The sequence below is a fragment of the Camelina sativa genome, chromosome 17, assembly GCF_030686135.1.
Source record: "Camelina sativa cultivar CO46 ecotype springtype chromosome 17, ASM3068613v1".
Taxonomy (NCBI): domain Eukaryota; kingdom Viridiplantae; phylum Streptophyta; class Magnoliopsida; order Brassicales; family Brassicaceae; genus Camelina; species Camelina sativa.
Genome location: NC_141896.1, coordinates 18699385 through 18714158, shown reverse-complemented (window position 1 = coordinate 18714158; position 14774 = coordinate 18699385). Strand labels below are relative to the sequence as shown.

General features: G+C 33.6%; 1 protein-coding gene and 1 long non-coding RNA gene across 3 annotated transcripts; both read right to left on the bottom strand.

Moving 5' to 3' along the window:
• Positions 1-5617: 5617 nt before the first annotated feature.
• Positions 5618-6896, bottom strand: LOC147924000 (uncharacterized). Of its 2 annotated transcripts, XR_015587217.1 has the most exons (3): positions 6614-6881; positions 6451-6519; positions 5618-5800 (listed from the first exon to the last, which is right to left on the bottom strand). It is a non-coding gene; the product is annotated as an uncharacterized LOC147924000 (long non-coding RNA). The 2 variants fall into 2 exon arrangements; XR_015587216.1 differs by having other exon boundaries at positions 6451-6896.
• Positions 6897-10094: 3198 nt separating this feature from the next.
• On the bottom strand, positions 10095-10878 carry LOC109130178 (defensin-like protein 153). The gene is made up of 2 exons (XM_019239380.2): positions 10791-10878; positions 10095-10472 (listed from the first exon to the last, which is right to left on the bottom strand). Exons 1-2 carry the CDS (start codon positions 10849-10851, stop codon positions 10291-10293), a joined length of 243 nt encoding a protein of 80 aa, XP_019094925.1. The 5' UTR covers positions 10852-10878; the 3' UTR covers positions 10095-10290.
• Positions 10879-14774: the final 3896 nt, after the last annotated feature.

Genomic DNA, 14774 nt, shown 5'->3' with positions numbered 1-14774 from the left:
TTTTAGCCAAATGTTTTTGTACTATTTTTAAGCTAAAATTAGAGATATTAGAACTTAGAAGTGTCACTAGAAGCATACTACACAACAAACATGGTCATTATTAATCTCTAAGTCTATCCACCAAACTCTGACCATGTGGACAAGCAATCCAGATGAAATTTATTGACAAGTTTGTTGCATGTTCAAACATCACCATAGTTTAGGGTTTAGACTTTAGATGGTATATAGATTCAATGTCTATGTTTTGAGTTCAAGTTGTATTGTCTAAGGTTCAAGGTGTAGGATTTAGGGGTTAAGGTTAAAAGTTTAGGTTTAGGTATGTGGATGATGTGTCTATATTTTTAATTCATGGTTTAGGATTTAGGGTTCAAGGTGTATGATTATTATATAATTGTCAACAACTAAAGTTACTAAAACTTAAAATTTAGTATGTTTATCATCAACTAAAGTTACTAAACTTAAAATTTAGTAATGAAAATGAAAAATAAATGTTAAAGAAAAAAAATATTAGAAAAGAAAGAGAAAAATTAGAGAGAGAGATGAGAAGGAAAAAAAAAAGTAGAAAGAGAAGGTTAGTTTAGTTAGAGGGTGTAAGTTGTAATTTGACATAAGAAAAATATAGGGATAGTAGAAAGTGGGTGTAAGTGTCAATACTTTAGGAGAAAGTGGGTGTGGGTGTCATTTTCCCTTCTTCTTATTGGTTTTACTGTAACTCGGCTAAGTGAGCTAAGAGAAATTCGAGAACAATAAGCTTTTCTTTGTATTAATATGTCAAATCAAGTGTGAAGAGAGACGATTGTTGAAGAGCTTTGACCAAGAACTAATGTTTCTGTCAAAGTACAAGCGGAATAAACTTGTGTATTAATTTCAACTAGATTAGGACCCGCGGTACACCGCAGGACAAAATTATTTATAATTAAAATATTAAAATTATAAATTGTATTTGTTGGTTAAATATGTTATAATTATATAATAATTGTTAAATAAATCATATAATACCGCAATATAATTTATTTTTAAATAATATTTGTTTAAATTTAATTAGATGTCTATTCTATGATACTAACAGTGTTAACAAAATAATGAAATGGTGTGTTACCCGTGTAACACCGAATTACTGATATTTTTTAATTAATATAAATAACGATAAAACTCGTTCCGCTATATAACCCCGTCCCGATATATTTTAATTCACACTATATCATCTTAACTTTTAATATTTGTTGTGTATCTACGGTATAATATTTATCATATTTAACTTTTTAAAAGTTTTAAATATTTTTCATATTTAACCTTTTAAAAAAAATTAAAATAAAGAACCGGAATAAACCAAATAAAAGTTTTTAAAGTTTGAATGCCTGATAAATCAAGGGTCTACTCATTTGTATTCAGAATAATTTTGACAATTGAGAATATCATTAGTGCGTAGTTATTGCAATGTAATTTCCGGAAATTTTGTCTACAAATTCATTTTCCAGAAAATTTGTCTTTAGCGGATAACACTCTAATTTACATGTTTTTAGCATCCTTTTTTGTCCATATTTTGCATTGTTCATACCTCTAACTTAGCATTTTTAGACCATTTACTGTAGGAATCAAGTTTTAGAGCATTTAGGGTGTTGCATTTCTGCATTTGCATATATTGGATGAAAACAGGTGCTAAAGAGCCAAAAATAGGGAAAAACAAGGACAACTCGAGCATGTACCCGAAGGAGCCATCGAGCTACAAGAACAAGTCCGAACCCCAACACAATCGAAGAGGATCCAAGAGCGCGAAGAGCAACCCGAAGATCCACCTGAGGAGTTACCCGACTCAAGCCTCGTGTACCCCATCGAGTAGACTATCGGGCAGGTCTGAGAAGCTAGGTCAAATGGGTTTCCATATATAAACCCCCTCTTTCCCTAGCTTGCAAACAAGCATGCCGTAGACCCTCAAACCAGAGAGCGAGAGCTTCTGTGAGAGAACTGAGCGACTCAACATATTTTTCTTGTTTTTGTACTTTTATTTTGTAGTTTTTCATAGATCTTTTATCCCTACTCTTTTCTACTCTACTCTATCTTTTAATAATGTCATTTTCGTTTATTTCTATGGCTTTATCATTCGTTTCTATGTCCGAGTAGTGTAGCAACGTTTCTAGGGATGGGATAGATGATTAGGTGTTCTTGATCGGTTAGGATGCTTTAGTTGATTGTTATGATATATAAATTTCCTTCTAGGTTGATGTTCTTAATGCGGTCAACAGACCGACAGGTTGAGATTAGATCTAGGGCGTTTATAATGCTACAGGTCGAAAGGAGTAGATAAAATGCTTGATTAGGTCAATAATAGAGGTATACTTAACTTTGAGTGACAACATTAGATAAGTCTAAGTATACTGACAAAAATGAATTGTTCTTAATGCCTGCTTGTTCATATTGCTAGTGCGATAGTGTGGTAGTATGTTCAAGGTTGATTGTTACTAGTGCGACAGTGTGGTGACAAGGTTTTAGAGGTTCATTGTCTAGGAAATAATTGCTTGAGGCATGTAAGGCATCCGTATTGGTCTAGAACACTTAGGATTCGATTATCCCCATCCTTAGGAACTTTCGTATTTCATTTCGTGCATTTTACTTACTTACTCGACCACGTACCCGATCAGGTACACGATAACCTGCATCGAGTAATACCTCGAGCTGTTCATAGTTCACTTGCATACTCGATCACCCCACTCGATCCTGTACTTGATTGCTTGCATCAAGTGCTTAGGTCGTGTGGTTTACTTTTTTATATTCTTTTACTTTGTTTATATTAGGACTGTTAGAACCCAAAACCTCAATTGCTTGGCTTGACTTGCTTGTTTCTGATTGCATCCTATCTGCTAGCATAACAACCATTTGGATTGATAACCCTTTGTACTAAAACTGCATAGGGAATTGATACCCTTGGTGAAAACTAGTCTATCATGTACACATCCACCATGACCATTACAGTTTTGTGCAACATAGAGCTAAATGATCCACCAAGCTTCTGTTGCGTTCACCCTGTAAAGTTGACATCCTTTTGAAAGTTTTCCAATGTTAAATTTAACATAGTGTTTTTTCCTAACACTCTCTTACTGTTCCAGTTCCTTTTGGGTTTCACACTTCCATGTATTTTTTTTTCCTGTCAAAGTAATATTTTACATATAATCCTCATTCACCACATAATGACCATTCTGCATTACTCAAACACCAAATCAAAATAATGTTGCCTCCTCATAGTTCTTAGTGATCTTCATTTCGCTATCCTTAGTGGATTCTTGTACCACCTATCAAAACTCCATACATTGTAGACTTAGCGTCTTTTTCTTCTTCAAATCATTTTTTTCTGTTTAGAATAACAACTATTTTCTAAAGTTCTCTCTAAAGCCCCAATATTATAATCAACAACTTTTTTTTTTTATTTTTAACCTTTTTCGTCTTGACTCATCCTGCTCTACAACTACCCAAGTTACCTCCTTACTGCTAGTCGTCCGCAACAATCCACCAACAATCTCCATTTTCTCCATACCCTTTCCCATTCGGGTTAAGACAACTTCAAATTATAAACAGCCTATCTCCATTGTCACAACACATTCTTTTTTTTATATATATCTGTAACGCTTACATAAAATACTCTGTTGAAGTCCATAATCCACATTAATGTGTGGTGTCCTCCCATTGCTCTTTTCCACTTCCTCTGTTGCAATTCCTTTTTGTGCTCTACAAGCACTAGAATAGCTTTGACTAGTGATCTTTATACAATACTTCATCTTTAAACTTTGTGGTCCACCTCAAAAAATGTCCTTCCACTATATTAACACCAATATTTTGTCAAATGTCTATTTGACTTTTATAAGCTAGTGTCCCACACCTTCGTCCACTCGAACAACACATCCTTCCATGTGAGTTGAGTAATTGGTTTAGCCTTACTAGCATATCATTTACCAAACTTCCATTTGTAATCTACTACTCAAAGAAAACTACCGAAAACTACCGACCTTAATAGCATTCGTGGTCCTCAACGTTAACTTCTCCAAGTCAACTTACATTTCAACTTTTAGAAACAATCCCACACTCCTTCGTCCATTCAGGTTCCAACGAGTTGAGTAGTTTGTTTAACCTTACTGTATGTCGCACAAGTATACATTCTTGCCAACACCATATCGACTTATATGGTGTTATCTTCCATATGAGATTCCTTCCCATTTTTCCCTTTTTTTCCTTTCATCTACGGTTTATAGGGCTCCTTTCCATGTTATTTATCACTTTAGTGTCGTCACACATATCTTAGGGTGTTCCGTCCCTCTTAACAAATTTACTTTACTTTCCTGACTATCCTAACAAACTGATCTTCACTTGAAACTTCTTCCCCTCTCTTTTAAGCTTACAGACAAGGGCCTCAAATTTTATTTACAAAACTAGAAGTTGTAATTAAGACTCCCTAAAATAATAATCCAACACGCAATAGATAATTCACTCAAAGAAATAATGCAACAGGCAATTTCAATCAAAGCAAACAAAGCACACAAACATAAAACACGAATCAAGTCTTTGTCTTCTTCATCACCAACCTTCCCCAATAGAGGAATTATCCCTAGTACTCTCGCACAGTATTGACACCTCATCTTCCTCTTTTAAAAACGATTTATCGCACAGTTTTTGGCTTCACACATTTCTCCCAACTACGGTTCAGGGTCTTACACTGCTTTTGAGGATTGATTTCCACTCGCCATAAAAATTAAGATTAAGATTAAAATCCTACTAACTTTCAGAAAATGAAAGTCAAAAATAAGTTTGTTGTTGGTGAATTCAAAATCTTTACACAAAAAAAAACTCGTTTCCGGAAACTTTCCTTGCAAACATTTTTTTTATAAAAAAAAATAAAAATCATTTTTGAAATCTTGACCCTCCGGGTCAGCACCAGAGTGGCCTTAACCGGCTCTGATACCAAATGTAACACCGTACCGTCGCAAAAGACAGAACAACATGTAATCCATCCGGTCTGGCCAAAAACGTTTATTTCTTTAAAATTCACCAACGAACAAACTTGAAACTGTAACTCTTGAACTTACTAACCTGGGAAAAAGGGAAAGAAGGGGGTGAGTAAACAAGTTTACTCAGTGAGGAGATCAAACTCTGCCCATTGGACATACAATAATCATGTTCCAAATATAATCAACAATCATTACTTAGCATAAATTCAGAATATCTACCAAGCAAACAAACAAACAAACATCTTATTTCTCCTCAGTAACTTACATCTTATTTTTCTATGGCAATTACCGCATTCAAACATTTATGTTTCTTTACATTACTTAATAAGTTTTACTTTCCTTATAGGTTTGGCCATTAACATTTTTTCTGGCTCCCAAACCCCCTTCTTAGAAGACCACGGCCAATAGCTCGATTCTTCCCCTGCTCGTCAGCGGTTTATGACCGACGGTTCATTATAGTCCAACATCCTCAAGTATCTTTTCCTTTCTCATTCTCATTCTCATGTATGTTCATAATTATATTTATAATATAATATATAAGTTAATTAATAACATCATATCATGTAGCTAATGTGCTTCACATATATTATGTTACTAACAACCTACTTTACCTTGCACACAGATCCACGCAAACACATTCAATTAACAAACAATTCTTGAGTCTATACTCAGCAACTATCGAAAAATATATATAAGAAAAGAGGTTAATGCATATCCGCAAATACCACCCTCACCTTAACCATTGGATTTAATCCTTGGTTTAGAAAAAGCAACAACAGAAACCCATTTCAGCAATAATCCTCGATCTGCAGCGGTTTAGATAATCCATTAAACCAATCCAACCCAAAATATATATTTAACTTGATTCGGTATCATTCCAATTAATTAATTAGATCTAGCTTAGTAATTAAACCAAACCAAAATCCAATAATTTAATAATTCCACGAGACCATGATTCGGTTCAATAACCACAATCATACAACTTAGGCTGCAAATGGATGCACAAAATTGAACAAAATTGAAAAAATAGGTTGAATAAAATTGGGTTGAATAATATTCAACTCATTCATCTCCAAAATAGTGGTTGAACAAGTTGAAGATTTTTACTGTAGGATTAGTTTATTTTTTCAACTTTTTGGGTTAAACGGGCTGAATAATTTTTTCCAACCTCTTCAACTTTTACAATGCAAATGGTGAAAATTAGTTGAATAATTTTTTTCAACCTGTTCAATCTCTTCGACATTTGCAGCCTTAGTTTAATCAATAACCAATTACAGCACATTATCCATTACACCACCGTTCAACTTATACACGTGACCACACCAACACAAATCAACTCACGTATTGCATCGGTTCTCGACTTTAATACACACTATGGTTTAGTTCGGTTTAGGATTTGGTTCAATAATCACCATCACACAACATTAACAACACGAGAAAAAAGCTTCGCTATTACCTCTGCAACTTTTCTCCACGGATCTGTTCGGCGGCTCCACGAAACGGTTTAGCTCACTATGGTTTGGTCCTCATGCCACAAAAATATGGAACAAGACAAAGCAACAAATCAAACATCAGAAACTTCTTCCGCAAGTTATAAAGTAAATATAGGGTTTCCTTACCCTTAACGGCCTCGACTAGGGCTACGGCTGCTCCAATTACAGCGGTGACATCTGTGATGTGACACGGTGGCCGTCTTACGAACAATGGTGAACGGATGACATTGACGACAACAGAGAAGATCCGAGTGGTGCGCTCGGACAACAATACTGGTGGACTCGACGATGGCTTCATCACGGAACTGCAACTATAACGGATTAACAACAACAATGGTGGCTCAGCTCTCTCTCTCTCATTCCCACTTTAAGTGGTGGCTGCTTTTAGGTTTAGGTTTTGATTTTCTCTTTGACGGCACAAGAAAGAAGAGATACATATACACACACAACACACGACATCCTTTTGTCGTTTAATATTTTTCGCCTTAAGGGCCGATCTTCATAACAAAACAAACCGGCCCAATTAAAATCATAAAAATCGGGTTGTTAAACCCGTCCGACTATATAACCCGTTCCGAGATATTTTAACTTATACTATATTATATTAAGGGCAATTGTCATAAATACCACTAAAATATGTTTTTATTCCAAAAATACCACAATTTAGTTTTTTTTCCAAAACTACCACTAAAATGTATTTTTTTCCAAAAATACCACATAATTGAATTAAAGTTCTATACTAAAAACTAATTTCTAAATTATAAATACTAAACCCTACCCCTAAAAACTAAACCCTAAAACTAAATTTGTCAATCCAAACATAAAAAAAAAAATTCTACATTCTTAAAATTCAATTTTTTGTGTTAGTGGTAATTTTGGAAAAAAAAACTTTTGTGGTATTTTTGGAAAAAAAAAACTAAAATGTGGTATTTTTGGAAAAAAAACTTTTTTTGTGGTATTTAAAGGAATTTCTCTTATATTAATTTTTAATATTTATTGTGTATCCACGCTATAATATTTATCATATTTAATTTTTTAAAAGTTTTAAATATTTTTTTATATTTAACCTTTTAAAAATCTTTAAAATAAAGTACTAGAATGAACCAAATAAAAGTTTTTAAAGTTTGAATGCCTCATAAATCAAGCTTTCTATCTATATACTTATTTAAGCAATCCTTTAAACAAATAACCTTATTTCATGTAAAATATTACATAAAATACCATTATATTTTAATACAAAATATAATAACAGAATCTTAATATTAATTTGTTGTAACCAGAAAATGATTATCCAAAAAAATAATAATTATTAATTTATTACAAGAAATCATTAATAAAATAATTTCGAAATTACTTAATAAAATAATAATAAAATTATTTTGAAATTATGTAATAAAATAATTAAACAGATTCTATTTATTGTTTCAGAAATCTTAGGAAACAATAACAAACTATTTAGAAAATTATAAAATTTAAATTTATTTATAGAACTAAGATTAAATATTTACATATCTAAATCATTTAATAATAACAAATATATATTAAAATTAGGATAAAACATTCTTTATATTTTAGAAATATATCTATATACTTATTTAAGCTATGTTGTTAAAAATTTAACCAGTTCTGATGTGACATATTACGAAAATGCTATTATATTTTAATTATTCCAATAACTAACAAAAGAAAAGTTTAGATTTGTTTACAAAATAAGAAAACTCTAATTATTGTTTCATAAATCTTAGGAAATAATAACAAACAATTTAATTGGCTAAAACTTAATTGTTTATACACAATATTCACTATATAAACAATACTAAGTGTATAATGTTGATAATATACATAACCTAATTGTAATTTTCACCTATAAAACTAATATATAACATCTTATACCAATAACTTCAATTTGTAAATTTGGTATATTAAGATCTCTAAATACGATCACATCAATTTGTAATACCAAATCACAGGTCAATACATGTTTTGTTGGATTTTTTTTGGCTTTACCGAATGTATAATTAATGAATTTGATATTGCACCAAACCAAAATAGTAGTACCAACTACGGGTCGAAATCAGAGTATGACCTTAAGTAAATTAAATATATAATTTTATAAAATGTATATAATTAATAAATTTTCTACTATTATTTTGTAACAAACAAATCCAAATTTACATCAATATTTCCTCACGCTGGTAATATTATTCTACAAAATATTAACGTGTATTTATGAGTTGGGTAATAAACATGTATTGAGACGGGTAACGAGACGCTCAAAAATTAAATTAATATCCGATACTCGATCATTATTCATGGATGATATAATTATTATACAATTCACTCGACCCTAAAGCTGTGGGTACCTTTTTTCGGGACGGATACAAACCGAAAAACAGGGCTAATATGGGTATCGGTAATAGTTTTTAGGTCTATCTATTAGTAGTTTAATAGGAATCAAAACTCACCATATAGTACTATATTATATAACATGTAAATAAATGATACAACATAAACAAATTATCAACGAATAATAAATAAAAAAAAGTTTCTCCGCGCTGGTAGCGTGGGACATTATCTAGTTCATTTGTATTTGGAATCATTTTGGACTCTGAACCATTGCCCATTTTTTTAGACGATGTGGTATATTGTACCTGTATTTTTTATTCATTTATTGAGTAATATATGTCCGTTTTAAAAAATTTGTATTACATCATATACAGGAAAAAATCACAATTTTTATTAACTAAATGTATTATATAATAATTCAAGATAATTTAAATATAAATTTAAATAAAAAATGAAAGGAAATCATATATTTATATTTGAATGAGGTAGAAAGATTTATTTATTTTTTAAAATCTTAGCTATAATTAATTTTGAAGTTTTGGTAACTAACATTAAAGTTAATACATTAAATATAAAAACTTTCCAAAAAGTATTTTTGAGCAAAAACTGCTGCAAAAATACTAGTATAAATTTTTTATAAGTATATATTTCTAATTAAAGCTAAAAACATATTATGTTTTGTTTTGAAACAGTTGGGGTACTAATACAAAAAGTTGGACCATACATATCCCCTATATAATAAAACGGAAGTACACAACTTTTTTTTGTAGACTATATAATTTTTATAAGTTTGTTACAAAATATGTTATAGATTAAATATAGATTGGTTACAAAAAATATTATAGATTAATTGGTCAATATATATGTAAGAATATCCCAAAGAATCCTCTGAAAGATAATATTCCAATGATTTATACAATTTTCAAAATAAAATCTTTAGTATTTCATGTATTGTTACAAAATATATATTGTTAGGCATAAAAAAATAAAATTTTGGCAATTTATCATTCTTAATCATGATTTCTGGGATCTTATTGTGCAGTTAAAAATAAAATATTAGCTAAACACGGGTCATATTAAAATATTTTTACCAAATATGTTCAAAAATTAAAATAAAACAAACAACAAACATACCTATATCTCATACATAAAATTACAAAATTAACAATATAAAACTTACAAAATAGATGTTTTTCTAAGCCATCACATTTAACATATGATTTTATTGCATAATGTTTTATCCAAAAAACTTTTAAAATAATAATATAAATTATACTTTATTTTAAAATTATAATATAAATAAAAGAAATTTCAATCTGTGCTCTAGCATGGGTACTAATCTAGTGTTTTATTATATTATAAATGCAACTGTCATGAATATGATATGATGGTTACGGTACACATAACAAAAGTTAACGGCAACGATAAAAGGCAGGCGTGTGCACTCGTGATGTCTTTCAACAAGAATAAGTGCAGTAACACCTTAATGTTCCTGGTTTGTCTGTTACTCTCTGACCATGACGGCAATCACCATAGCCTCTATACAACCGTGCACACCTAGCGTCACATTTTGTGAATGAACATGTGTTATTTTTATTTTTAGAACGCACGGTACATTCTTTTCCTTCAACTCCTGTTCCTGTAGATATTTCAAACAGAAATCTCAGTTTCTGTATATACAATTTATAAAAGAGAATTAACCAAAATTTACAAAATATATTTGGAGATTAATTTCGAGATCTAAGACAAAACAGTTAATTAGTTTTTGGATCTGACATCAATCTGAAATAAAAATAACTAAACTATAATGGACTTCTATGATGAAATTTAATTCTGAAATCAGTTTTAAATATAATATAGTTTGATTGATATATTACGGAAACATAATGGTATTGCTTAATCAAATTCATTGTAAATGAATTTTATTATATCAAATCTAGATTAAAAAAAAACAAACCTAACACAAGAAGGGACAAGATAAGTAGAACGGTTAACGAGACTTGAGGTGCTTTGTGCATTTTACAAGATATATAAATGAATTGATGTTTTTTTTATAAAAAAGTAGAAAACATAAAGGTATATATATATATATATATGTGTGTAAAATTACATGTATTCCATATTTAAACATACCTAAATTTAGCTATTGGATTCCGATTTAAATGGATTGGTTACAAGCAAATCTGAAAAATGTAAAATATATATATATATATATATATAGAGGAGAAAACCGCAAAATAGATTTCTAAATAAAGATATGTTTTTGTGATAGAAAAATGAAGTGATTTAGTTTTAAAATTTAATATAACATATATATCATTTGGTTATGGAATTTAATAGAACTTGAGTTATATGTGTTCATTTCGATTCAGATTTGGTCTTTGTTAATATTTATTTAAGATCTCTTAAATTATAATGATATTCAAATTATGAGAGTTTTGATTTAGTCTTTTTGCATCAGAATGATTTTAGATATAATCCAACAAAATTCATATATGTAGGACTTGTTCGTTTGGTTGCTGCACGCAGATGTGGTTGTGTCAACGTTTTGACCGCCGAATCAAAACAATGTTTATACAGTAGAACTTCTATAAAGTAATACTTGATAAATTAATAATATCTATAAATTAATAAAAATTTTGGGTCCTAAGTTGGAACTAGTGTAATTTTGTACACTATTCGATAAATTAATAAGATAATAATTCTTTAAGAAATCCTATGTAAAAATATGGTCCCATCAATATTATAAATTAATTATCAAATTATATTTAAAAAAAAAAAAAAATATATATATATATATATATCTAAGAAACTCTAGTGAAATATGACTCTATTGTTCTTTGCATATTCTTGAATTTGCCTTTTTATTGGAGCTCATATCTTATCTTTTTCATTGTTGTCTTTTCAAATTGCATCCAAAAATTGTAGAGAGTTCTAAATGCGATAATTGCTTTTTTACGTGTAATTGGTTATAAAATTACCGCAATATCATCTCCGACTTCATTATTACCATGAATGATACTAGTAGCAATTTATTCTAAACACTAAATTTCTAACATGTATCATTTTTACTTAAACTCTAAATTTAGCAATTACGATAGGCAAAATTATAAATTAAGAAACCTTTTTAAAAATATGAATGATAACAAAAGTATTGTAAAATTTTCAAAATGTTCAAAATTACAAAAATTAAAAAAAATTTCATAAATTAATAATTATTAATTTATCGATAAATTAAAACCTCTATAAATTAATAAAATTTTATTGTCTCAACCGTATTAATTTATAGAGGTTTTACTGTAAATATTAGCTGCATGTTGCATGTTTCATGTACATGTGGTAGCCAAATAAACAAAAGTACTTGCGGTTGCCGCAGCCCCAAGTTCCTGAGACGACAAAACGAAGAACCTCGTAGTGTGTATGTTTACTATGAAACTGAAACTAGCTGTGGATCGAGTCAATGAAGGTAGTTATTTATAGTTTCTAAGTTTTGATTAATTAATTTCTAACAAAAATGTTATTTTGTAAGAGTGTAACTACAATTTCAAAAAGTATGTTAGAATGTACATTTCTCTATATTGTCATTTTTAGGGACTGCCTAAAGGTTACGTTTGGTCGTGAGATAAAATACAATTTTGAGATATGGTTAATAAACAGTCATGTGATGGCTGCATCTGACGGCCCACGTGGAAACATCTCTTCACTTTCGTTCCCAATTAGGCTGTCCATATGGAAACATCTTCCATTCTTGTTTATACTGGGGATTGCACAACACTAAATAAATATCGATTTTAGGAGAAAGAGTGAAGTTTGTTCTTTATTAACGATAAGGATGCGAGGTCGTCACTAAAACGAGCCAAGATCGTGCTCGTCAGTTCACAGGAGAACTGACAAGTGAGTCACGACGAGCTCGGAAGCTAACAGGAAATTGTACAGAAAATAACAACAATATTTAGACGCAAAGTATTGCTCTCTGTGTATTGTTCGAGGGTCTGATCCCCTTCTCCAATGAGTACTGTTTCTTTATATAGTGGACTGTAGACCGAGGGTTTTCTAGGGTTTCCATCGTGAATTCCCGAGATTGCCCTTTACAGATTATTAATGTCTTTCATCTGATTTCGTCGGGCCAAAATCACAGAACTTATCTTGTTGGGCCGAGTGGCATATTGGGGCGCAGCCCATGTCCAACAATAGTCCCCCCTTTAGTCCGGAGAGCGGCAGTTCTTCTGCGATCAACGGGCGTGCTTGAAATTCTGTTAATATGCCTGCTCGGCACAGATCGTCTCGGATTGCTTGTGAGATTGCTGATGATCGGCAATCAGCGAGACTCCACAGTTGGAGATCGGCACGGTGCTGATGATGTGGAATCGGACAGGGGTCACCGCAATGACTTGACTTTGAGCGGGTTCGATCGATCTTGCTGGGCGTCGTTGAGGATCCGAGATGATTTGAGCGGTGGTAATGAGTTGAGCGGTAGTAATGAGCTCGGCGGTGAGCTCGGAGAGATGAGTGAAGGTAATGAGCTCGGCGGTGAGCTCGGCGAGATGAGCGGAGGTAATGAGCTCGGCGGTGAGCTCGGAGAGATGAGCGAAGGTAATGAGCTCGGCGGTGAGCTCGGCGAGATGAGCGGACGTAATGAGCTCGGCGGTGAGCTCGGAGAGATGAGCGAAGGTAATGAGCTCGGCGGTGAGCTCAGCGAGATGAGCGGAGGTAATGAACTCGGCGAGATGAGCTCGGCGGTGAGCTCGGCGAGATGAGCTCGGCGGTGAGCTTGGCGAGAGTGAGATTTAGGTCAGCGAGATTGAGATTGAGGTCGCCAACGAGATTGAAGTCGGCGAGTGAATGAGGTCGCCAACGAGAGTGAGTCTGAGGTCGCCATCAAGATTGAGGTCGGCGAGCGAGAGAGTGAGATTGAGGTCGGCGAGTGAGTGAGGTCGGCGAGCGAGAGAGTGAGATTGAGGTTGGCGAGCGAGAGAGTGAGATTGAGGTCGGCGAGTGAGTGAGGTCGAGGTCGGCGAGTGAGTGAGGTCGCCACCGAGAGTGAGTTTGAGGTCGCCACCGAGAGTGAGATCGGCGAGCGAGAGAGTGAGATTGAGGTCGGCGAGTGAGTGAGGTCGCCACCGAGAGTGAGTTTGAGGTCGCCACCGAGAGTGAGATTGAGGTCGGCGCCAAGCTGGAGACTGGAGATCGGCACCAAACTTGAGAATGCAGGTCAGCACGAGGTAGAAGAGTGGATGTCTCCATCGAGAGTAGGACTCCACCGAGAATGAGAGTGGAGGTTTCCACCGAGAATAAGAGAGTAGGTCTCCACTGAAAACAAGAGTAGAGATCGCCACCATGAATGAGAGTGGCAATCGCAAGGGAGGCAAACACAAGAGCATCAAACGTGAGTGCGACGAGCGTGAAGGAGTCGAGCGTGAGGGTAGCGAGCGCGAGAGCGTGAGTGAGCGGTGAGCATGAGGGTGGCAAGCGCGAGAGAATGAAGGCAGCAAGCTTGAGTGCGGCAAGCGTGAGGTAGGCAAGCGCGAGAACGTCGAACGTGAGGGTAGCGAGCGTGAGAGCGTGAGTGAGCGGCGAGGAGAACGTGATCGACACCGATGAGCTCAGCGTTAGTGAAGTCGGGTTTCCTGCGAGCGAGACGTCAGCTCGGCATGTGGAGATTGGCGCCGAGGTCAACGTGTCGAGAGAATCTGAGATCGACTCGAGAGATCCGCGTGCTGGGTTTACAGATGAAGGCTGCGAGCTAAGTCGAGATAGTTTGAGTGGCGAGCTCGGCGGAAAGCGGCATATCTCCTTTCGTGGGAGTGATGAGGTTGTTTATCAGCAGTTTGCGGTCGCCACGGGTTTAAGAGGAGATGAGCTCGGCATAAGGGAAATAGAGGTCGATGAGGAAGGACTTGGGGTCGCACTGATGAGCTTGGCGGAGGTGAAGTCGGAGGTC